This window comes from Cryptomeria japonica, chromosome 10 (assembly GCF_030272615.1).
Source record: "Cryptomeria japonica chromosome 10, Sugi_1.0, whole genome shotgun sequence".
Taxonomy (NCBI): domain Eukaryota; kingdom Viridiplantae; phylum Streptophyta; class Pinopsida; order Cupressales; family Cupressaceae; genus Cryptomeria; species Cryptomeria japonica.
The window spans coordinates 702031580-702057272 of record NC_081414.1 but is presented as its reverse complement, the minus strand read 5'-3'; the positions used below and the strand labels follow the sequence as shown (position 1 = coordinate 702057272).

The 25693-nt window shown below is 36.2% G+C and overlaps 1 protein-coding gene across 3 annotated transcripts in view; it reads left to right on the top strand.

Annotated features, from left to right (window-relative positions):
• The window catches only part of LOC131078192 (SWR1 complex subunit 2), a 112077-nt gene that overhangs the window by 40420 nt on the left and 45964 nt on the right, over positions 1 to 25693 (top strand). For all 3 annotated transcript variants that reach the window (XM_058015853.2, XM_058015852.2, XM_058015851.2), the window contains 4 exons: positions 17269 to 17340; positions 17431 to 17471; positions 17591 to 17849; positions 22569 to 22644. In XM_058015853.2, coding sequence (XP_057871836.1) covers positions 17269 to 17340; positions 17431 to 17471; positions 17591 to 17849; positions 22569 to 22644 — 448 coding nt within the window. The remainder of the gene's footprint in view (positions 1 to 17268; positions 17341 to 17430; positions 17472 to 17590; positions 17850 to 22568; positions 22645 to 25693) is intronic.

The following is a 25693-nucleotide window of genomic DNA, read 5'->3' as shown; positions in this document are numbered from 1 at the left end:
AGAAAACATCAATAGATGTGTCATCAAATTGCTACCTAAAGGTGGGGATAAGATTCTGGTTAAAAATTGGAGACCTATTACTCTACTGAATATCTCCTACAAGATTGTTGCAAAAGTATTAGCAAGGAGGATTGTTGGGTTATTGATCAGCTTCATCTCTGCCACTCAGATTGGATTCATCAAAGGAAGATATATCCTGGAAAATTTGGTTACTAGTTGGGAGGCAATGCATTGGGCTAAAGCTGATAACCAAAATGTTGCAATGATTCTTCTAGACTTTGAGAAAGCATACGACAGAATTGAGTGGCCCTTCATTAGAGGAATGTTGCAAGCTTTTGGGTTTCCTTCCTATTTCTGTAGATGGTTGATATTCTTTTTAAGGACTCCTCCATAGTTGTTGAGGTTAATGGTGAACCCATCCCCCTAAGGAGGTCTATCAGGGAAGGTTGCCCCATTGCCCCGACCTTGTTTGTCATTGCTGCTGATGCACTTTTCTACATTCTAAGGGCTCCTGCACTCGGTCCTTCTATTAGAGGGCTTACTTTACCTAATTCTGATGATCTTATCAATGCCCAATTTGCTGATGATACTACTTTATTTTTGGTTTTGAACGAGGAAAACTTTGATAATGCTATGAATAGATTATAGTTTTTCTGCTTGGCTTTTGGAGCAAAGGTAGCTCCTCACAAATCTACAGTTCTTGGTTGGTCAAATGTTCCTTCAAGTTGGGTCTCCTGCAAAGGTTGGTAGTGGGCTGGAGCGAATTCTATTGTTAGGTATCTTGGTATTCCCTTTGCTATTAACCCTTCTATTCAAGATATGTGGCTTTAGTTATATACTAAAATTGAGAGGAAGCATTTAAAATGGCAAACCCACCTTCTCTCCTTGGTTGGAAGAGTGCAAATTGTGCAAAAGGTTCTTTCCTCTCATCAGATCTACTGTGCCTCTGCATGGGTGTTTGCTAACTATCAAACCAACAAGCTTGAGAAGATCATGAGGGATTTTCTATGGTCTGATGGGATGGGTCATAATAAGTGACATTGTGTGAATTGGAATTGGTGTTGCAGACCAAGGATTATGGGTGGATTGGGTATCAAAGATATCAGGGCCCATGGCATTGCCTTAGCCTTTAAATGGATTGTCAAAGCTTTGTATGGTAATGAACCATGGAAGGTGCTGATCAGAAACAATATTGAAAGGTCGGTTATTAAAAAAGGCAAAAAGTGGAAGAATATCTCTTTATGTGATATTGTATTGGAGGATTATAACTTGAAGGTGTTTGGTTCTAATGTATTTGCTTCACTATGGAAGGCATGGTCACAGGTAAGGAGTTTACTCCCTTCTAAGAATGCTACAGGTAATTCTCTTTCATATGTTGTTATGGACAGATCTATCTGGTGGGGGTGAACTTAAATAACAAACCTCTTGCTCTTACTCAAAGTTGCTCTGCTAAAATTTGGAATGAAAAAGGTATTTCTCTAATTAGCAATGTAATGTTTGACAACCGACTAGGATCTTGGATTGAGATCAGCTCTAAATATGGGATTCCTCCCTCACAAAAGAAAACATATTCTGTTATTGTTAAAGCTATTGGTTGTTTTTTCCCTGGCAAGATTTTGGATACTGATTCTTTTTTGAAACAACTAAAATGGTTGGATGGCTTTTCTTTTTTGGACATTTCTACTAAGCAGATTTACATGATGTTGAAGGATGATTACTCAACTTCACTCGAGTCAATCAATGTTGGGGTCTTGACTGACCTAAGTCCAGGTGGCAATTTGTTTTTGATTTTTTTGGCACTCCCCCATTGATCCTAAGAAATCTTGTTTTAGATGGCTTCATCTTCTGAAAAAGTTAGTTGTTGATTCTTTTTTATCCATTGAGGGTCCTAAACCTATTAGGTGTGGAGTGTGTAATGTCCAGGACTCTTTTGAGCATTTGTTTTTTGAATGTGATTTTGCCCGTGGTGTGTAGTCCATTTTTCTTGGCTCTCCTATTGTCTGGAACCATCAGCCTGGTCCTTCTTGGAGTGAAATCCTTGCTGGGTTTGTGGAGTCTTTTGATCTTAGGTTGAACCGGTTCTGGTTTGTTTTGTCTTGTGGAGTCCTGTGGTTTATCTGGAAAGAAAGAATGGAGAGGTTTATCAAAACAAGAGGAGGCTTACTGGGTTTAATAGTAAACTCACACACTTTTACATTATGTCTCAGGTTTCTGTTGTTTTGGAGATCTCTAAAGACAGGTTCATGATTTTGGTCCGGGAGGGTGTTCTTCGCATTTGCAAGGCAGATATCTAGTCTGTTCAATACTTCAAGAAACACATGGATATGCTACACCCAAAGGAGATTGAAGCATTGGCACAATATATGCAGAGGCTCAAGATTGAAGATGGAGATGATCCTTCTCCTAGGATTGGGGAGAATGTTTTAGGAGCTCATTGACCAATGTGTATTTTTTTTTTGCTATATGTATATTGACACAGGAGGCAATTTTGTTGTACAAAACCTCTTATATATTGTACATGATGTAAAACCAAGTGATCTGACATAGGGCTATGGCTTTTTTTTTTTGAAATACATGTAAAAATGATACTTTAGGTAGTAAAATACATGTAAAATGTAGGACACCAGTTTGATGACATCTTTAGAATGGATATGATGTATATGTTGAATTATTTTAATATTAAAAAAACACCTAAAATGTCTTGTGGTAAAACACTAGACATCACGCGACAAAGCTATGATTTTTGAGAAAAAAAATCAAGCAAAACCCTCCCATGATTTTTTTGGAAGAAAAATCAGAAAACCCAAAAAGATAATTTTTGTGGAAAAAATTAACAAAACCCAGAAATAACTTTTTTTTTAAGGGAAAAATCATAAAAACTTGTAATTAATTTTTTTGAGGTGAAAAAAAAAAACTATAAAATCTGCCAATTAAATTTTAATGGAAAAATTATAAAACCTTAACACAAGCTAATATGGCTCAGACAAAATCGCGCGCAAAATAAAATCTCAAGCCCAAAAAAATCCATAGAAGGAACCCTCGTCGCCAAAATTCATAGAATCGTGACTGCAAAAAAAAATTGAAAAAATTTGTAGACAAGTTGGGAAAGGTGTAGGGGCAATCGCGCACATGACCAGGAGCGAGAACATGTGTACAAAACCCTCCCGTGAAGAAAAAACGCCACGAAAAAAACTACTACCATTATGAGAAAACCTGACCAAAAAAAATGCAAATCACACTAAATAACTAGTCGTGTGCTGAAAAAATTGTGTAGAGTCGCGAAAATCATGCAGCCAAAAATTAAATGCCTAGTCACGAATGAATGCAACTGCTGTGAGTAGAGACGCAGGTAGAAATAGGTCGTTGATTAAGTTTGTAGAAAAAAAGTAGTCGGAAAAAAAGAAAGCGAAATCCGTCACACCAAAAATCGTGAAAATCATAACAAAAAAAACGCAATAAAACACCAACGCCTTCACAGAGCACAAACAAAAACACAAAATAAACTCGTTGTGCAAGCCAAAAAATCGTGGCCCCCCATAAACCCTCGAACTATAGAAACGCCCTCAAAGAAAATGAACCTCGAATCTTAAAAAGGGATGCCCGCGAAATTCGTAGAACAAAACTCACGAAAATATTCAGAAGATAAAAACCATCGAAAATTCCTACACAAACACTCCACTATCCAAAGGCAGCAATCAACATGAAGGTAAAACACTTAAAGCGCTAAATAAAACTAAAAGCTAAAATCTGAAAAGCAAACTATGCATTCTTATAAAAGAAGCAATAGTTTCACTTAACGAACTAAAAAGCAAAAAGCTAAATGAGTTGACAATTAAGATGACCATTATAGAATAGATATAATATTATTTTAATAATTTTGTATAAAAGGCTGCTTGGTTTGTAGCCCTCAACTGGGTTCACAAACCCTTTCTGCATTAATTTGAATTGGATTATGAAAGAAGACTCATTGATTGTGTTATTTAGTGTTGAATCTGAATTGAACAAAATTCAGATCATAAATTTGCAATTTATCAATGTGTTAGGTTGCTCAGACTGGAAACTTGAAGAGGCTGGTGATTTCTTTCAGAGTCAATTTTTTTGTCAAGATTGAAAAAAATAATTGGTGGAAGACTAAGTAATGATCCTGTTATTGATTTGATTCAGGTTCTCCTGTTTAATTTTGCATATTTGGCCAATTTTCTTTTGGGATTGTTTTTGTTAGCACAAAAACATAGAAAAACCATAAATATATACATATTTACAGTCTAAAATCAAGAACATTAGATACAATCTGTATAGTTCCTAATAATTTTAATGTATAGTAATATTTACGAGCCTTTGTGATGTCCCCACTTTGAAATAGAATTTAATAATAAAATTAAAACATTAAATTAAAATATAAAATAATATAATTAAATATGATTAATTAAATATTAATTAAGTTAATGAAAAGTCAAAAGACATGAAAGGAAAAGTTGTGACTTCCTCAACAATGAGATATAAAAGGGAGAAGAAAACCTCATTTGAGGGGGGGATAATTTGGAAATGAGAAGTGCACATCTGATTTAAATAATAAGTGCAGATCTGATTATGAAAGGTTGTGTCCCTTTCAAAGGGTAGAAATAATGAAGCGTTGCACTCTTTCAAAGGGTGCTAATGGTGAAAGGGTATGTCTCTTGCCAAAGGGCATACATGATGAAGAGGTGTGACCTCTCCCTCAGATTGAGAGATATAAAGGGAAGGAATCAAAAGCATCTAGTGACATCACCATTGATCAGATCAGAATTGTTATCAAGTTACAGGCAGTAACATTTGAGTTCTTGGTGGTATGCATGGGGATGTGCTTAATATGTATGCTTAGTATATGAAGCTTGATAAAGTTGTTATGCAGACTCTAGTAATAATATTGTTATAAACTGCAATATGTATGACAGTCATACTTAATTTCATATATATTTATAATGCATGAGAAGTTAGTGTACTTATAGTCTAAATCATGTTATTACTATCAGTATTGAAGAAGATGGGGATGAGATGTTCCAAAGAGGGGCAGTCTAAATCCAAGCAATAGGTTAAGTCCCAAGATATGGTGGCGATCAGCGACCAATAAGCCTTGAGGGTATAGACCCAAGATAGGTAAGGGCTTGGATCTGTAAACTTTGATGGAACCTATTGTAGTTGGTCTCTAATCGCTTTGGTAACATACGTAAACCCTTCTCCCTTAAAAATAAAGTAGTAACAGGGTCTGATATCTATATTAATAATGATATTAATCATCTAATGAGGAAAATAGATAAGCACTTGTTAATAACAAATTGAAGAATATCAATCAATTTTAATATGTTGAAATAGATCAGGTAGGGGACATTACAAGTGGTATCAGAGCTATGATCCTGCCATCCTACAGGGTAAAGATGAATCATTGGATCATTCTAGTCAATAAGAAGAAATCTGACAATACGTGTACTCACGTGCATGCTTTGTGTTTGCAATTATTCATGTGTATGCTCCCTGTTTTTGGTTCATATTGGTAGATGACTTAGTTTGAGAAAGTTAAAATCGACATTGCTTGAGGATAAACAAATTTGGGAGGGGTGGACTGTGATGTCCCCACTTTGAAATAGAATTTAATAATAAATTAAAACATTAAATTAAAATATAAAATAATAATTAAATATGATTAATTAAATATTAATTAAGTTAATGAAAAGTCAAAAGACATGAAAGGAAAAGTTGCGACTCCCTCAACAATGAGATATAAAAGGGAGAAGAAAACCTCATTTGAGAGGGGGGGATAATTTGGAAATGAGAAGTGCACATCTGATTTAAATAATAAGTGCAGATCTGATTATGAGAGGCTGTGTCCCTTTCAAAGGGTAGAAATAATGAAGAGTTGCACTCTTTCAAAGGGTGCTAATGGTGAAAGGGTATGTCTCTTGCCAAAGGGCATACATGATGAAGAGGTGTGACCTCTCCCTCAAATTGAGAGATATAAAGGGAAGGAATCAAAAGCATCTAGTGACATCACCATTGATCAGATCAGATCAGATCAGAATTGTTATCAAGTTACAGGCAGTAACATTTGTGTTCTTGGTGGTATGCATGGGGATGTGCTTAATATGTATGCTTAGTATATGAAGCCTGATAAAGTAGTTATGCAAAATCTAGTAATAATATTGTTATAAACTGCAATATGTATGAGTGTCATACTTAATTTCATATATATTTATAATACATGAGAAGTTAGTGTACTTATAGTTTAAATCATGCTATTACCTGTCAGTATTTAAGAAGATGGGGATGAGATGTTCCAAAGAGGGGCAGTCTAAATCCAAGCAATAGGTTAAGTCCCAAGATAGGGTGGGGATCAGCGACCAATAAGCCTTGAGGGTTTAGACCCAAGATAGGTAAGGGCTTGGATTTGTAAAATTTGAGGGAACCTATTGTAGTTGGTCTCTAAGCGCTTTGGTAACATACGTAAACCCTTCTCCCTTAAAACTGAAGTAGTAACAGGGTCTGATATCTATATTAATGATATTAATCATCTAATGAGGAAAATAGATAAGCACTTGTTAATACTAAATTGAAGAATATCAATCAATTTTAATATGTTGAAATAGATCAGGTAGGGGACATTACAGCCTTATACAATCTTAATAAATTTAATATATAATATCGTAATATACTAATAAAAACTAGTATAGATATCTTAAATACATATATCTAAAAAATGCTGAGAGATATCAGTTTTGAGTAATTATATTTATCTAAGAGTTATTTAATTTATGTTAGAACTATTTACAAATTAATTAATTTATTTACGTTTACTTTATTTTTATTTGAATAACTATTTTTTATTCAGTTTTGAGCTATCATATTTATTTAGGATTTTATTTTATTTTAGAGCTATATAAAATTATTTTAATTGTTTTTGATCTGTAAGTTGTAGGAAGAGGGCCTTCACCCTTTATTAGAACGTAAAAAGATTTATATTACATCGTAGCCTGGCATGTAGGAATCAAGGAAACAAAAGAGAGAGGAGAAACCAAAGGAAACAAAGAGAAAGAGAAGAAGCCTAGAAAGAATTAAAAGGAAAGAAGAGGACTCTAGTCCACGAGGAATCTACGCAATAAGGAAACAGCTAAAGGCTTCAGGCCAAAGAAAAACTAAACTCTCTTATTTTTTTGAGTATCCATTGTCCTCTAGGAGCCCTCCTCAACGGCTTCCTTACCTTCCAAGCGAAGTTTTTCCTTCTTTGAGTTCCTCCCTTTTTTCTTCTTTGAAGTAACAAAATATAGTTTAGGTTTATTGCTCACAGTTTGAGAGATCCCACAGTTTATTGAAGGAGCCAACACAATGTAACAATCAAAATAATCCAGATTCAAATAATTCAAATCCTCCATGAAAGGAAAGGAGCCTTCTGAGTCAAAATCATCCTCCTCCACCCTAGATGGAAAATGTGTTGTATTATCATGAATAGGAAGAACAGGAGGACGTGAAGACACTGTAGGCTACATTGAAAGTAAAGCCTCCGTAGACTGCACAGGAACTAAAGACTCCGAAGGCTGCATTGGATCAAGCTCTAGATCAGAAATTGGCTTCGTAAACTTGCCATGATTTCTCCAAATGAAATCAACATCCGAAGTTCTAGACTTCTTAACCCACTTTTTGAGGTTAACAAGCATAGAGCTAGGCAAATGTCGGAAAGTGCAAGCATCAATTTTGTGATCCAGGTTATTGCACTAGAAGCATCTTAAAGGAAGCCCTTCTAATTTTAAGTTGTGTCTAGGAACCAAAAGAAGAATTAATTTGGAGAGAATGAGAAAGAGGTTTAGATATGTCTACCATAGCACAAGCCCTGATGTACCTATGCCCAGAAACCAACTCTTTCATGTCTAGCTTAACAAAGGAGCCCACTTGATTGATCATGTTGCTGATGAGATTGACATTCCTCATAACCAAGGGTAACTTGTATTGCCTGATCTAGATAGGAACATTCAAAATCTTGGTTGTGTCTGGGTCAAAGAAAGGGGTCCAAGGAGTGATGAAGAGCCCTAATTGACCAAAAAACCAAGGACTAATTTGAACCATGAAACTACTATTAGCAGTTGAGTTGAATGTTAACTAGAAAAAACCCAAAATCCAATGATTCAAATACAAGGGTAGACAGTTTGCTCAAGGTGGATTTGGTCCATTCAAGGACCAGATGAAAGGACGGGTGCCTCTGCATAAATCTCAAAAATTAAAGAACACCCACCAATATCAATAGCAATCATGTTGATACAGTCATTAAAAATGAAAAAAATCCTTTGGCTTCTCAGAGATAACCACCTCTGAATCCCTTATAGAAAAGAAAAATCCACCATTTGGATGGGTAGAGTCTATAATGGGAGAGGAAGGTGGATTCGACGGTGGCAAATGAATAGGGCTAGTGTTTACTTGATGAATTTGCTCTAGGCAATAAGAATTCCACTCATGAAAGGGGCTAGCTTTGTTTTTGCATGCCCTTAGGGTTTTTGGGTCCACGTTGGGAGGCTCCTCACCAGTTGCATGCGGCTTACCTTGAGCCGAGCCTAGTGGATCAAAGGCGAGATGGGGAGAAGGGGAGGATGGATCCCGATTCACCAATGACAAGTTAGGTTTGAGCGAATATCATTTTCGCCCTTGACCAATTGCAGCACAATCTCGACACTTCTTTGCACCCATGTGTTTCTTGCTCTTCACACCCTACCATTTGTGTTAGCCCTGGAATTTGGCTTCTAATTTTTGCTCAAAACCACTTGCGTTCGGAGCTGGAAGACCGGCTCTGCCGCTGCAACGCTCCCTTGGACTCCCTTCACACATTGTGTGTTTTTAAATTTTTTTTAATTTATTTACATTGTTTATTTTTATTTGAATAATTTTTTATTTGGGGTAGATCCCTTTTCAACCTTTACAAGATGCAGTGTAAACTAACCCTTAATTAAGAAGGGCATAAAATTAACTTAACAAAATTAATACATCCAACGGGCAAGGGTAGTTATCCCTTCTGCCATAACATTTAAGCACCTCAACTAAGAGGCAGAAAACAGGTCTCCATGTTTGCTGACAGTCAACAAAGGGAACTATATCAAAATTATCCAGATCCTCTCCATACAATTTCATAGCCTATGCGGCAAACATTATCTTCCCCACAGCCTCTACATCAAATACACCAGCAATGAAGCCTTTCGTAGGATTGGTCTTCGTTTTTGTCATTGCAGTATTTACTGCCACTTTCAGATCCTCCCTCAGAAGCTTGTTAGCGAATCTAGGCCCTTTGCAATTATAATTTCTTTATTTACTTGTTTAAGAATTATTTATGTTTATTTACATTGTTTGGACTTTTATTTGAGTTATTTTATTTAAGTTACGTAAGAGTTATTTTATACCTTTATTTTTTAAAAATATATGTTACTATGTTTTAGTTTTTGTTAACATGCTCATGCCACAACACTTCACCTCTTGCTGCTATTGTAGTTATACCTCTTGGCATAATGAAGTTAATATTAATTATATTAATTTATTTTAAATATTAATTAATATATAACCATTATTTAATTTTTTTAATATGTCAATTCTGCACTAAAGGGCCCATTCCCTAAAAATAGTCAGATAATGCATCAATGACCTGACCAGAAAGCGAAAGAAAGACTAAGAAATACATCATCTAATTGGCCAAAATGTCCAAATAAACCAGAATGACTAACCATACTCCTCTATGCCCGTATCCTCTACCATCACCTCCACAAGCACTTGCCTTGGTGCTGTGAAAAGAGCCAGGATAGCTGATCTACCCACCACCCTTGCATAGCCAACCATCTCCTTGAGGAAGGCGATGTCCTTGCTCACCTTCAGCCGCCTAGCTTCCTCGTAGTCCTCCCGTGCATAGATGAGGAAGGGGATTCATGACCCATCATAGTGAAGAGTGAGCCCATAGCCATACCCCTTCTGCTAGATGAAGCCCAAACCCCACAACTGCTATGTCCAAAAAATGCCACATTTCCACTTGCCATTTTGCCTTGACCAATTTTTGCATTAGGAATTTGACCATGCTCTTCTCCTCCCAAGCTTGCAGACTTGCAGTAACTAGTCCATGAAGAGGGAAGCCGCATCGCTGTTGACTTTGAACTGGCTGGTGGATGATAGGAAGGCCTCCCCAAGGATATCCTTGATGCCCTCCATTTCCTTAGGCTTCATCATGTTGAAAATCTTCTTTAGTCTTTGGCCTATGACCCTCTCGTGGAAGGCCTTTTGCCTCTCTATTACTCCCAAGCAAATCATTGTTGTTATATTGTAGAATGCCATCCCCTGGTTTACTGGGGTAGACAAAAAAACCCGCCGTTCCTTTTCTCGACTTATTAAATGCTCCCTCACTTCAGACGATGCATTGCCTTCAAATGTCCTCTCCTCTCATCCTATGTCCTCATGGAAAGGATTGATATCTAACAAATATAGTCGAATATGGGTGGAATCATTCTGATTGCCGCTTTTGACAACCTGTCTGCCTCACCATTGCCCTCTCGGAAGATATGTGTTAATTTGAAGTCTTCTAGAAGGACCAACCTTTGCCAAATTTGTGGTAGGAGCTTTTTAAGCTTCCAATTTGGTCTATCTTTACACCAAACTCCGTTTATCACAATCATCGAGTCTCATTCCAGGTGGAGTTTCGTAAACCTCATTTAGATATAGAGTAGGATCCCAAACCACGTCGCCAATAGTCTGAGTATACAGCCAGGTCCAAACAGGCTTGGGTTTCCTCTAGCAGTCCATCGAAGTTCACTTTGATCCAACCCACTTCTCGTGGAATCCATTGGACATTTGCTCTTGGATTGAAGGGTCAACCCTTTGAGACCCATAAATGGGGATCTATTAGTTTTTACTATTAAATAATCATGCTATTAATTTTTTTTACTTAATTTTTTATTGTTAATAATAACATAATTTGTATAACAAATATTATTTTCTTTTTGGATATGAGCTCATCGATATCATATTTTTCCCATTCAGATGTGAGAGCATAGATGACAGCTGAAACACTTGAAGACATTAAAAAAGTATTTGATGCAATGCATGTGAAATCTAGAAAAACAATAAGAAATATCAGGGTAACTATTTCGAGCCCCTCAATCACATCACAAGATTTATGTCAGTCTGTGGGATGCCAAAAATCATATAAGGTGGTTAGTATTTGCATTATTGAAACTCAATTGAGAATAGGACTATAACATTGTTTTAAGTACAATTATAAGCCCTGCATGGATATACAGAAACATATTTTCCTAATGTCTTCAAGAGTATTAGTTGCTGTTCTGATTGTGGGAGTGAACTTTGCAACTGGCTGCATCAAGGTTTTCACCCTTACGTGTTTTCTTTCTTAAATTGTCAAGACAGAAAGAAATGACAGGTTTAAAAAAAATTCAAGGCAATATACAGTGGGGCTCAGCAGGATACTGATTTTTCTGCCAAGTTCCTTACAGGTTCACATAGGTCCGTTTGGGACGAATCCATAGTTATCAATATGGGCTCTAATAGAAGCCCCAGAATGCAGATTAATTGGTTCTGATTCTGGACTGGGTCCGAACTGGTGCAGGAGCAACTAGTTTTTAGTGCATTCTAGATTTTGGTGTGATAGTCCTTATTTTGGATTAGGTTTGTGAATAATGGACTACTCAGAGGTCCACATGTGTGTTGGATATGCATTTTGAAAAATAAATTGAATGAATGATTCAATAATCGGATGATTACATTGAACGATATACACACGTATATATAGAGGTTACAAGACGATGTTCTATAATTAGAACATAATGTTAAAGTAAAAGATTAAAGAGCTAAAAGCTAAATTAAGCTTAAAAGCTAATTAATGAAAAAGAAAAAGCTAAATGCTAAATAAAGCTTAAAAGCTAATTAACTAAAAAGCTAAATAACCATTAAACAAGGAACTAAATATAGGTGACTAAAATATAATTAAATATTCTAATACCCTCCCTTAATGGTCATTCTATCTACTAACTACCCTATAGAAGACACTGCAGGTCTTTTGATCACAAATAAAAAGAACACTCTGCTGTAGTGGAGACCCTCCCTGGATCTGAAAAGTGTTAATGACCAAGAATACCAGAATCCATCCAACCTAACGTTGGGTAACCAAACTGAAACCATGATTTTGAGGAAAATCGGTGAACCCTTTTGCAGAAGAGTATCAACTCCAAAACTGACTGCAAGATACCACGGTTGTAGATGTTCGCCCTGGCAGGTGCGACCCAAATTAACTGCAACAAAGCATGATTTTGAGGAAAAAACCGTCAAACCCTGAAATGGGAACCCTCGAAAAGAGAATTTACGATTTTGAGGAGAAAATCGAAAAACCAAGAAATCTGAGGTTACAAATCATCATTTTTGTGGAAAAAAATGGTAAAACCTAGATAACTAAAATCTTACGCGAATATTGCGGATTACAGATGAGATAATTTTTAAGGGAAAATTATAAACCCTGCGAACAATTTTTGAGGAAAAAATCATGAAAACCCTCCCATGATTTTTTATGGAAAAAATCAGAAAACCGACAGACAATTTTTCAGGAAAAAATCGTGAAAACCCTGGGCCTTGTAAGACGAGGTCTGGCCTAATTCAATCTGATCAAGGCAACGATATTCAGATATCGTGAACATGCACTGTTTCCAAGTGTTGTGGTAGTTGTTGAACTTTTGTTTGTGTTCCAACATGATGTTGGTCAAAGATGTCATCACGAAAATGGAGGTTGAACAAGGTCAGCCTAGTGAAAGCATGAGACAGAAGAATCTGATTCAAAAATCAGAATAGAAACAACTGCACAAAAATCTGAAACCCTGGAGGAGAATTCTGGCACAAATTCCAAGGTGCAAATTTCAAGGTTTGGAAGAAACCCAAAAATTAAAATTTTCTGCAAACTTAAAACAGCATAAATGGTGCCCAAAAAAAACAGCAAAAATCCCAACATCCACAGAAATAGTAGAAATTGTGAACTGTTTTAAAATTCCAAGGCAAATTTGCTGGCACAAAATTCGAGGTGTGGAAAACGAGGCACCCACAAAAATCTGAGACCAACCTAGAAAAGCTCTCAAAAAACCCACCAAGAATCTGAAAACAGAATGCAAATCTGATGGCTCAAAAATCGAGGCATGGAAAACAATGCACCCAGAAAAATCTGATGACGACCCAGTTGAGCTCTCGAAAAACCCATCAGGAATCTGCAACCAAAATAAAATTTCGACTTGAACAGAAAGGCCAAAACCCTAGTCGAAAATTGCAGAAACCCTAGGAAAATTGTCAACCTGCAAAAAAAAAACTGCCCAGGAAGAGAAAAAAATCTACTTTAAAAAAAAAAAAACAGTTTTAAAAAAATCTCTTCAAAAAAAAACTTTGAAAAAATTTAATAATAAAAATTTTCGAAATTTTTAATTTCCATGCTCTGATACCATGAAAAATAAATTGAATGAATGATTCAATAATCGGATGATTACATTGAACGATATACACATGTATATATAGAGGTTACAAGACGATGTTCTATAATTAGAAAATAACGTTAAAGTAAAAGATTAAAGAGCTAAAAGTTAAATTAAGCTTAAAAGCTAATTAATTAAAAAGAAAAAGCTAAATGCTAAATAAAGCTTAAAAGCTAATTAACTAAAAAGCTAAATGACCATTAAACAAGGAACTAAATATAGGTGACTAAAATATAATTAAATATTCTAATACATTTGAATGATGTTTATCATCTAGGTTACTTGTTTGCTCAAATTTGGCCTACGAGCCCTTGCAAGCCTAAAATGGCATAAACTTGCATTTTGATGTAAAATGTCTTGGAAAGCCTCATTAGGCATTTTGGCATGTCATTTTAATGTTATATAGTCATCCTAGGTGGTTTAGGATGAGTGGCAATGCATAAAATGTAAAAATGCACATTTTGACAAAAGTTGTTATTGTTGCTCGACAACATTTTGCAACTTTTGAACAACTTTTTGCATTTTTGAGCACATCGGTGGTTAAGCAATAGGATCCATATGGCATATAAAATGCTCTGAGAATGAATGTAAACGGGTGGGCAAATGCCTCAAGCAAGTTTGAATACATTGTGAAGACTTTTTCTAGATTTTACCTTGCATTTTCTTAAATTTTGAGCAGCAATCCGTACATAATGGATTGATTCGTCTGCTGTTCTTTCATGATTGCTTTATGTATGACATTGTAAAATCTAGGTTACTTGTTTGCTCAAATTTGGCCTACGAGCCCTTGTAAGCCTAAAATGGCATAAACTTGCATTTTGATGTAAAATGTCTTGGAAAGCCTCATTAGGCATTTAGGCATGTCATTTTAATGTTATATAGTCATCCTAGGTGGTTTAGGATGAGTGGCAATGCATAAAATGTAAAAATGCACATTTTGACAAAAGTTGTCATTGTTGCTCGACAACATTTTGCAACTTTTGAGCAACCTTTTGCATTTTTGAGCACATCGGTGGTTAGGCAACTGATGAAGAGTTGGTTAGGATCTATATGGCATATAAAATGCTCTGAGAATGAATGTAAACGGGTTGGCAAATGCCTCGAGCAAGTTTGAATACATTGTGAAGACTTTTTCTAGATTTTACCTTGCATTTTCTTAAATTTTGAGCAGCAGTCCGTACATAATGGATTGATTCGTCTACTGTTCTTTCATGATTGCTTTATGTATGACATTGTAGTGCTCAGGAGGTGTTTGTGATTGTTTGTAGTGCAGGTTTGAAGTGTATTATTGATTTTACATTGCTCTTGGCCTGAGCAAGGGTTTAAGAGCCCAATTATGGTTCCAGCTTGAAATCCTTTCAGTTTTGCTCAATAACCCTCGGGACTCGAGCCATGGAACCCTTGTACAGTGTAAATAAGTTTTGTTTTGGCCTGGAAGTTGTTGAAAGGCAATTTGTCATCATTTCCTAGGCAAGCTCAGTCATAGCCCGGTTAGGAAAATGATTGAAATGTTGCATATGCTTGCAAGGATGATTAGTTATGAAGATGCCAAGTGTTTGGCATGAGTAAGTAATGTGTGACAGAGCCTATGTGGAAGGTTGGAGGTGTGACAGAGTAGAGAAGACAACAAACCCTTTGGAGAAGACTGCAAGGTCCCAAAACCCTCTATAAATGCCAGTTTTGGGTTCCGTACCAGTACTGATAGACCTGAATATCTCACCTGATGAATTCAAAAGTTCATTCAAAAGGGTACTCAGATCACAAAATAGTTTGGTAGGTTCTTTGAGTGATTTTTGATCAATTCCCCAAAAACTGGCAAGGTAGGGCTAATTGGCGCTCTAGGGCTACTAGGCCTAGAAAATAAGAGAAAGAGGGAACAATGAAGAAATGAAGGAAAGCCAATTGTAAAACCAGATGAAAGGCATGGAAACACCTTTAGAACACCTGTCACAACCCCTGCAAGTACATGTTAGAGGATTGCATAGCTTTGAGGTTGGATTTACCCTTGTGAATCTCAACCATGCTTGAGCAACTATTGAGCACAATTTGATAGGGAGCACTCCTATAGAGTTTGAGTGTTTTGGTTTGTTAAATGACCAGAGAAGATTGAAAGGAGCCCACTAAAATATCACTCAACTTCCTATTGAGCAAGGTGAGACTCTCTTAGAGAACCCCTCCCCATCACAAACTGAATCCAGATTCAGGCACTTTGGGGGCTGAACTGGCAATGTAGGTGTATTTACCATAAGAGTGGAAATTTGCACCTTTTGTTGTGAATCAGTTGAACTGCCTATCCAATTGATATTCTGGCCAATAAAGTTGAAAATGTTACTGGTAGAGGTGCCTTTAGATGAAGAAGAGATCTAGTTTGGAAAAAGAGGTGAAGCACACGATGAAATGTGGAAGCAAATAGTATGATTAGAGAATGCTTGATTCCTTTGATGATTGGATTTTGAAGACATTGGGATTTTTGAAAGTGTTGAGAGTTGTTTAAGATCTGGTTAGGAGCTGAATTTCTTTTGCTTTGTCGATATTAGTTCTAACTTCTATTAGCCTTTCTCAATTTTCAGTCACTGTTTGTCCTTAGGCCTTGTGACTGCTAGTTGGCTGGGGGTAATCCTAAATCCTGAGTCTATGGAATAATAATAGCTTATGGTCAGCCCTAAACCTTTCTTAGATAAGTTGAAAGGTTGAGTGAGGTTTTCTTGAAGGTTGAGTTTGTCTGGTAAATGTCAGACATATTGCTCTCAATTTTTGTTGGTAATTTGAGATTCTTTATTCAAGTCCAGTTTGGCAGGCAAATGGTAGATTGGACTTTTTTCCCAAAGCGACCTCATAGCCAAATGCAGATCTACAGGTATTGTGGTTACTTGGTCTGGTTACCAAGGTAGACTTGATAAATGCCTGCAGTGCCATTAAGTCTCAAGGGAAGACAAAGAAACTGGCGACTAGTATGCAACACTTAAGATGGAGTTGGATAATTAATGATAGTCCAGGCCAGCTATGAAGTTACATGTTAGCAGTCCAGATTTAATTCAGATTCCATTGAGCTGATTGAGATGTTTTAAAGGTTGACTTTATGGACATCCAGGACATGTGATGGTTGCAGACACATAAAATGTTTATTGGCATTGCATTTTAAATTGTCCTTGGCAATTTGTCTTACGTATCTTTGAGTTATTAGTATCGTGTCATACTATATTATGGTTGGTTATAAGTGAAACATATGGATCATGATTCATGTCTAAATCACATGAGAGTCAAATAATTTAATTTGTGCAAAGTAGGCTGGAATAATAAGTGTTGCCTAGAGATATTTTGTAGAATTTAGATGTTGGTGAGTATGGAGTCATGTTGAATTGTGTAAATTTATACCACCACATCTATTTACAATTTGTACGAATTTTTTAATTATTCACACATCTATTTATAATCTGTATTCCTTTTCATCAATTGTGCTTCTTGATGTGTTTTATGTTTCTGGTTTGCTTCAATTTTATGGATGTAGAGTTGTAAATGTCTACAAATTAATTTAGTACTTGCCATATTGGTTTTCTTATCTGAAAATTACAATTCCGGGTTATAAAAGCTTGTATTGTGTTTATTGCAAACCTGGTTTCATAAAAGTGGCTAGAGGATTTTGTTTCTAGAATCAACTTATGTGTGATTTTCTCATGTATAGGCATTTACTGAAATGAAAATATATGTTTTGAGTTGAAATGACCTTGCTAATTCAGAATATGAAATGCTTATCTTGCAGGAAGACAATGATGATGAATATGAACAAGAAGGGGATGCAGTCGATGAGTTTGACAGTGATTTTGATGATGATGTAAGTGTATTTGGTTTGGTTTAGCAGAATAACTTATTTGATTGAAGGATATCTTTTTATATTTGGCTTTCCTTTTGGTCCACATTTCAGGAACCTGTAGCAGATGAAGAGCCTGTAGAGGCAGAAGAAAGGTATTATTGATTTGCCATTTGCCTGCACCCTTAAGTATGTGTTGTCATTTATTATTGGGTGCTTCACATAGTTTTGAACTATACTCATATTTCTCTTGTTGATGATCTATGCTATATAGGACTGTCAAGAAGAAGAAGTTCCTTCTGGGGACAGTCGTCAAGAAAAAAAGCAAGAAGAAGGTTTTAGCTTCTTTAGAGATTTCCCCTGAAACTGCAGAATATTCTGCCCAGGAATCAAAACCTTCTCACTCCAAAGATCAGGAGACGGCTATTGATCTGGAAGGAGAGAAGACAGTTAGAAAATCTACAAGAACAGCAGTTATAGTGCGACAAGCTGAGCGAGATGCTCTACGGGCAGCTCTACAAGCATCGATAAGGGTTGTTGTCTATCATATGAATTTAGCATAAGATGCACTTTCCAATCTCATTTTCTTTCTTACATTGCTAATCATGCATGTATAATTTTTATGCATATCTCCGTTTCTAAGTTATAAAAATAAAATTGTTCAATAAATCCTATTGTTTACAAATTTTCATAGTTCTGAACCAATAAGAAATATTATTAAACACAAACTATTTAAGCTTTTAGAAATTGGCAAGATGTGTAGGCATCACATAGTGCATAGGGTTGGAAATAGACTGGAATATCTGGTACATTAGTACTGACTTCATCATCCTCCAAACATGAATATCTGCTATGATACCATTGACTTCATTGTGCTTCATATCACTGCACTACAGTTTAAAATTAGCATAAGATGTGTTGGTGCTATTTTTGGCCCTGTTGAAACCTTGAAAATCCTTAGTTCTGGTAGTTATCGTCTTGTGAGGCCATTTTTAACCCTGTTATATTCTTGCCTTGTGTTGGCCCGTGCTATCTCTCCCTGGATTGAATTGTGACCATAGTTTCAGTTGAATGAACTAGTCATCCAGATCTCTGTTTTACCTTCATCCCCTAGAACGCCATCATTCTCCTAGTTGTCACTTCATGTACTCCAACAGTGCTGCGATTGCGTTTGCACTGTCATATGCACTCTTGTGACGTATGTAGATAATTATGTGGTTGTGAGTTCTTGTTCAAATGGCTTGCAGTTGGGAACATAGCGACACTGGACTTCAACAAATATCCATGGTAGACAGCAACATTTGAAACTTTCCACAACTAACTCTGTACTGCATGTACTCCAACAAGTGCTGTAACTGCACTTGCACCATCATACACACTCTAGTGACATGCTTGGACAATATGTGGTTGTGAGCACTTGTTCAAATGACTTGCAATTCGGTACATAGCAATATTGGACTTAGACAAGTCTCCATGGAAAATTGCAACATCTAAAAATCACTGCAACTAACTCTAGCTATTTACTAGTTCGCTATAGAACTCTTGATCACAAACTTTTTCCATTGGAAACTGTATCAGAAATTCTTTGCAAAAGAATAGCACACCAAAGCTCCAACATGTTGAACAACACCATGGTTAACCCTTAAGTGCGGGAAAACAAGTGTGAATCATCCTGATTGGGTGTGCCTTGTTTCTTTGGCTATATATGTTGGCCTAATTCTCTTAGTCATGGTCTTTTGGCAAATTTATGCATTTATATTTCCAGTTTTGTCCCAAGTGTCAACTGTGTCTAAGTTTGGAATAGCTGCTGGTTTTTGTCTGTAAAATCTTGTGAAGGCAATTTTTAGGAAATCTTTTTGTATTTGCAAGTTCTGCATGGGCAGAATGGTATTTGTGGATGTATATGTGACATCCCTAGTGGATCACATTTGCCCATCTCCTGGTAACCTTTGATTAGTTTCCAGTGTTCTGAGTGGGCTTCCTGCGAAGAAATGCTTAACACTTGGATGTAAGAATGCTCATTCAAAATAATCGTAAGGATATCCTAGATAATATCATGGATTATGAAGCATTTTGTTTATTGCGTGATGTTTTCAATTCGTGGAGGAATCTTGTCACAAATAAATTTGGAGCAAGACTGGTTGGAGTCTTGTCTCGAATAAATTTGCAGCAATACCGATTGGAGTTTGGACAAATTCTTGTTAACACACTAGAGATTGGTTACATATTCTTACATGCTTTCTAGATTTTAGATTCCATCACCAGTTGACAAGGAATTGGTCATATAAGTGTGAGATTTTGCGAGAAGCGAGAAGCGAGCCAAGATTTGATGTCGGTCGTAGATCACATGCAACTCCTCACACAACAGATGATCAAAGATCAAAATAGCTGAATGAAGATAATTTCGATATGAGAGAGAAATAGAGACAAAGAAGAGAATTTGGAGAAGACTCTCACCGAGCTATCACTTCACTTGCTTGACTAGTGAAGGTGAGAGTATAGTGCTTATTATATAGAAAAATATAAGCATATACATCCAAGGGGTGCATTAACTCCTATTCCCCATAAAAAGTGGGAGGTTTTACCTTCTTGGTAAATGCCAAAACATGTGGCATAACCTCCTTACATGAAGACAAAAAAGGAGTTGAGAAAGTTGGCACATAAGGCCAAAAGAGGGTGTGAAACCCAACTACCCCATAACCCACTTAGGAAATGACAAAATAGTGGTTATGAGAGGTGGCACAACAAGCCAAAAGAGGGTGTGTAACTCAACTACCCATGTGAGGTGGAGAGCTACACATGCAGCTGAAGTATTTCGCCACGTGTCCTCATATAAACCACTCCTATTAACCTAAGCAAGCTTAAATAATATATGTGTAGGAAAAATAAATACCCCCTAACATAAGGAAAATAAAAAACCTACACTAACAATAAGCAACTGATCATGTTCAAAATTTTCAAATCATTCTTTGCGGGGTAATCATTACTCTTTGTGTCATATGAATCTCTAGGAATTTTGCTTATGTTGCATTTATAGACAGACTGTGTTAAACTGGTTTTACTGTCTGTTACTTTGAGATCCTTGCCTGCATTTATGGACAGAATTTGCTTTCCTTGTCTCAATGCAACTCTAATCGCACCCTTAGCTTTGTTGGTGGCTTCAACAGAGGCTTTTCACCATCCTCTGAAAGAACTTTGACTAAAAGATCTGAGGGCTATCACATTAGTGGTGTTTTGACTCTTAAAATCACTCTAAAATGTTCATTCGATCTTTATTCCTTTTGTATTTTGAAAGTCCTTTATTTGCTAAGAAAAATCCTTTCTAGATTTTCATTTTGCTCATAAATAAGACTTTCATTTTGCTCATAAATAACCTATAAGGAACTTATTTTTTGTGGTGAATAGTATGAGGTTAAAAATAGCATGTTTTCATCAGTTTGCTGATCTATGGCTATTATACTTCGTTACAACGTCTATGCCATGGACCACTAAAGTAGTTCAAAGTATGGTAAAATATTTTCTATTTAATAATTAATCATAGAAAGTTTTCTGGAGTTGCTTAGTTAGTGACATCTTCTGTGATATTTAGAGAACATTTTGTGAGTCCTCTCATGGAACCTCCTCCAGTAAATCACACGTCAAATTTGTAGTTTTATCTTTTCTGAGCTGCCAACATATTGTCAAGATATAGCATTATATGTGGAAGCAATAAAAACATTGAACAGCTCCTTTTTTCCCTAATTTGGCTCTGCTCCTCACTACATTTATCTACAGCTACAGATTCATTCAGTATCACCCTCTGATATTGTTATTGGGCCTTGAACCCCTCCACAAATTGGAAAGGAGTTGATCTTTGATGCTGTATATTTATACCCTTGCAACATTGAATGACAGGTTCAAGTGGAACCAAAACATGTTGATTGCTAATCTTGCTTAGTCATGTTGGGCCCATTTTGAACTGGTGCTTTAAGTAAGAGGTTAGCATTGATAGTGGAATGAACAAAAAATATGAATGTGAATGGGTGCAAAAAATCTGCAGTGTAAATAAATATTGGTCATTTTTGATTGATGAGAATAACTCCTTGTCTGACAATCTCCATGGTAAGTATTGGTAAGAAATTGTTTTTGACTCTTGCTCACCTGTGCAAATTATAGAAAGCTGCCTGAAACATGAACATGTCATAGCATAATTTCAGTGCTCTAGCGTTTCTACTACTCCTGCCCTGCACAAGGAACAGTTAAATGAAAAACTTATTGTTTTGCTTTTTAGTTATGACAGTAGTGTGAATTTTCTGTCTTGGTCTCTGACACAAACTTGGTAAGTCACAGTGTGAACCTTATGAGTATGACTAATTTGAGGCTAAAATTATCTTTTTGAATGACTTGCCAAGGTGAGTATGAATGTTTTGAAAAAATGGGGAATTCCTAAACCATCCGTTTGTTGTGTCTATTATGTTCAATTTTCTTTGGAATTTGATATTGCATCCATCCAGAAAACTTAATAGGACAATAATTTGGTTGCTAACTTGCTACACAATCACCATTATAACTTTATATTGTTGTTTTCAAAGTCATTTTACTCCATTTTTGTCTAGGCGCAAGCCTTGGTCAATTTCATTTTTTTTTTCCTTAAAAAGTTTATTTTTCTTATCCTTTTTGAACCCAATAATTTTTTATTATAAGCTGGCAAGATCAAGCCTGGAATATGAGTCACTTACATGCAAGCCTTATACTTTCTAGACTGCTTTAAGAGTGAACAATAGTCATTTTGCTCCCATACGCGAAGTTTTATTGTTCTGTTTACTCATCTATCCTCTATACTCTGTATTTAATTTGGCACCTTCTTTGGCATATTGCAAGGTGGACAAGCTCTTTTTTTGTGTGCATTAATTGAAGGTATGCCCTACCTATTTACCTGTTTGTTCAGAACATGCAAAATTAGTGTTACTTAGGGTAGTTAAAAAATCGTTGATTCTTCCATATGCATATTTGTGCAATGGTTTGCACCTTAAATAATATTTTATGAGAAGGATTTTTTTTAGATGTAACTATTTCAATTTGGATAGGGATGAAAAGTTTTAAGAATCATGAAGTTCAGGCTAGGTGCTGGAGGTTTATAAACTATGGGGGTTGTGTTGCAAATTCTGCTTTAGACCTTGGTGTGTTATACATCATGAAATTGTTGAATTGCTAGATTTGTAAGATTCTTTTTGATCTATTTTTTTCTAATTTAATTTACGAAAAATGTTCAGCCTGTGAAAAGGAAAAGGGAGGGAGAGGATAGGAGAATGACACAAGAAGAGATGCTCCTAGAAGCTGCACAAACAGGTGAGATGCTTTTTCTTTTCCTTTTTTTTATTAACAGCTGTCTGGAAATTCTGCTGCTAAGGACCATGCAGTCTATAATGTTGGGACATTGTTTTAGGCATGGTAGAGGGCATAGTTGAACTACTCGCCGGAAACAAAAATTTGCCAAAGCCCGAAAAAAAAACTCGGCAACTTAAAAACTTGCTTAAATTTAATTAGGAATGCATTTTTTTTGCAAAATTCAGTGAGGAGATGCATCCATTGAGTCAATAAATGAGTACACAAAAGAAACAAGCTGAGTCTAGATATATTTGATTGATTTAAATGCAAATTTGGTACAAAATGGCATGCTCTTGCAGAATGCTGATGGCTGATAGACTGAAACAAAATGAAATAGCAAATTGTTTTTGTAAAACTAAAATTAAATAGTACATCAAAAACATTTTACATCTTCCTAGGACTCTGATGTGGCTCCTCGACCTCGCCAAAATGAGGTTGAGGGTAGCAGCCCTCACGGGGGTCTGAGGGTGAGAGAGAGAGAGGTAGAGAGATAGGTCTAGATCTTGGGGGAGAGAGGAGAGAGTGAGATAGAGTGGTAGAGAGAGGGGATAGAGGAAGAGTGATTGGGAAATAGATAGATCCAGAATTTGGAGCAGATAAAGTAAGATAGAGAGAGCAAGAGAATGCCGATAGGAGCCTATTGATTACTGATATTTGACCAAGTCTGAAAATTTAGAAGATCTTCTAAAACTTAGAATTTGTATTATAACTCCTAGAGATCTGAAACCACTCTCAAACATCTTGCCAATATATACATGAAATATAACTTAAAGTTCAATGTCTTTTTCCTTTCTTATACTAAAATTTATATTTCATGTATATATTATGATGAAGAGAATGAGACTGACTTGAAAAAAAAATTTAGATAATTTTTTGACATGTTTGGGCCTCTTTTTTTATGCGGCCAAGTTTTTGCTAGACTCGCTGAGTTTTTCGCAAAAACTTGCCAAAAATTCTGTGAGTTAATGGCGTAAATACTTGCCAAGCAAAAAATTTTGCGAGTTTTTCAAAACTCGCCGAGTACTTTCTGAGTATTTCATCTATGGTAGAGGGTGCTATATGTGGCTGGATCCTAAAATGCATTCTCATTTTTCAATTTAGATTTATATTGTGACATGGATTTAAAAACCATTTTCTAGGCTCTATATATAAAAACGCTGTGGTTTTTCCTAATCAACTTAAAATATAGAATGGAAAATAGTTCATAAAAAAGAATGAGCATCGGAGGTAGACCTTTTTCTTTATAAAAAAAGAAGAAAGGTTTTACTTATTCATAGAAAATAGTTTCAAAAAAAGTAAAAAAGACGATTGACATTAGAGTCAAAATTTTGGACTGAACACCAAAGCCAGTGGAGTGCTTAGAGGCCATCAAGGGTGTCATCTCCTTGGGCTTGAAGATGTCTTATACAGGTTGAATGAGGAAATAATTGTATGCATTCGTTTGCCTTTTTGCTGGCAAGAGAATTTAATTTTCTAGGAATAAGCTGCCAGCTGATCTGGTTAAAATCTTGAAGAATCTTTGAAACCTGATCAAACAAAAGATGAAGTTCTAGATCTAACCACCTGTTTACCTGAGAGTCATTGGATTATTAATTTATATTCCCTAGAATGGTAAGATTCTTGAGCTTCTCTTTGACTTCAAGAAGAAGGCTGAATACATGAATTCAGCAACATTGATGGATGCCTGTTTGATATTTATGCTGAAGTCTAATATCTTATGTTTAGGTTAAGACTACAGCACACCACAGCACTAGTAATGCTGTTATTAGCTTTCAGGTACTGTAAAAAAAGAGATCATTTTATTTGAAATGAATTTCTGGAGGGGGGAAGCTAGTTGGGAGATGCTGATGAAACCCACATGTTCCCACTTTTTGAGAGAGTGAAGTAATGCATTAGAGAGCACATTCACATTTTGATTTTTGTTGAAATGGACTTTTACATTTTCCACCATAGCCAAAAAATCTCACTATTTAGTATTTTCTTATGTTACCAAAACTCTAAAATAGGTGGAGCCCAGATTCATCTTGGTTTTTGAAAAAAACATATGGGGCAGTGACACAAATATTTGACTAGACAATCCACAATAGTAAGGCCTTGAAAATCAACCAAAAGTATTTTACTATTCGTTTGGGCTTGTTAAATGAAAATTTTGGTGCAATTCCAAACTCATGTCAATTTTGTTTTCTTGCGAGCTTGTGATTGAATAGTTGTTGCTCCAACATTTTGGAAGTGGATTTAAATTTCAGCCATTTAAGTAAATTTTACAAGTGAAATTTCGGCATTTTAAAGTAAATCACTAAAACAGTAAAAACATTGCAGTGATTGCATTTAAAATTAACAATGATGGGTGGAGGTTTGGGGTTTTAGCCTCCAACAGGGTGCACTTATCAATTTGACAAGAAATTTTGACTTTGTTGTAGAACATCTTTGCCTTTAATGGGGTGTGTGCTCATGCACTATATTACAAACTTTTGTGAACTTCAAAACATGTTTCACTTCATAATGGTGTGTTCAATTATATGTAGTTGCAAATTTTAGTTAAAACTTCTTGTTGATGCTGTCTGTCGAGCCTTAGTAGTTTGTCATTCTTGAAGTCTCAAGGCACCATGAACTGTAACTAGTTTTTCAGCTTGTTTTGAATTAAGCCTGTTTCTCTTAATGGAGTGGATGAAGCCATAGGTGGATTGTTGAGACATGGACCAGCTAGGACTCGAACCTAGGACCTTCCATACGCTGTTGGAGTGCTCTACCACTGAGCTACTGGCCCCTCTTGGACCAGTCCATCGTCGGTCTGGGGGTGGCTTATTTCCAACACCAACACCCCCCCGTAAGCCACACCTTTCGTGTGCTTGGGGCTCCTAGCCTGGACCTAGCTTTGATACCACTTGTTACAAGCTAGGGTTGCCGTTGCACCAAAAGATCAACCTGTCAATGCCCAATACAACCACTAGACTTATAGAATCCACAGGAGGCTGTTAAACCATGTCACAAATCCCCGCGAGGGACGCTG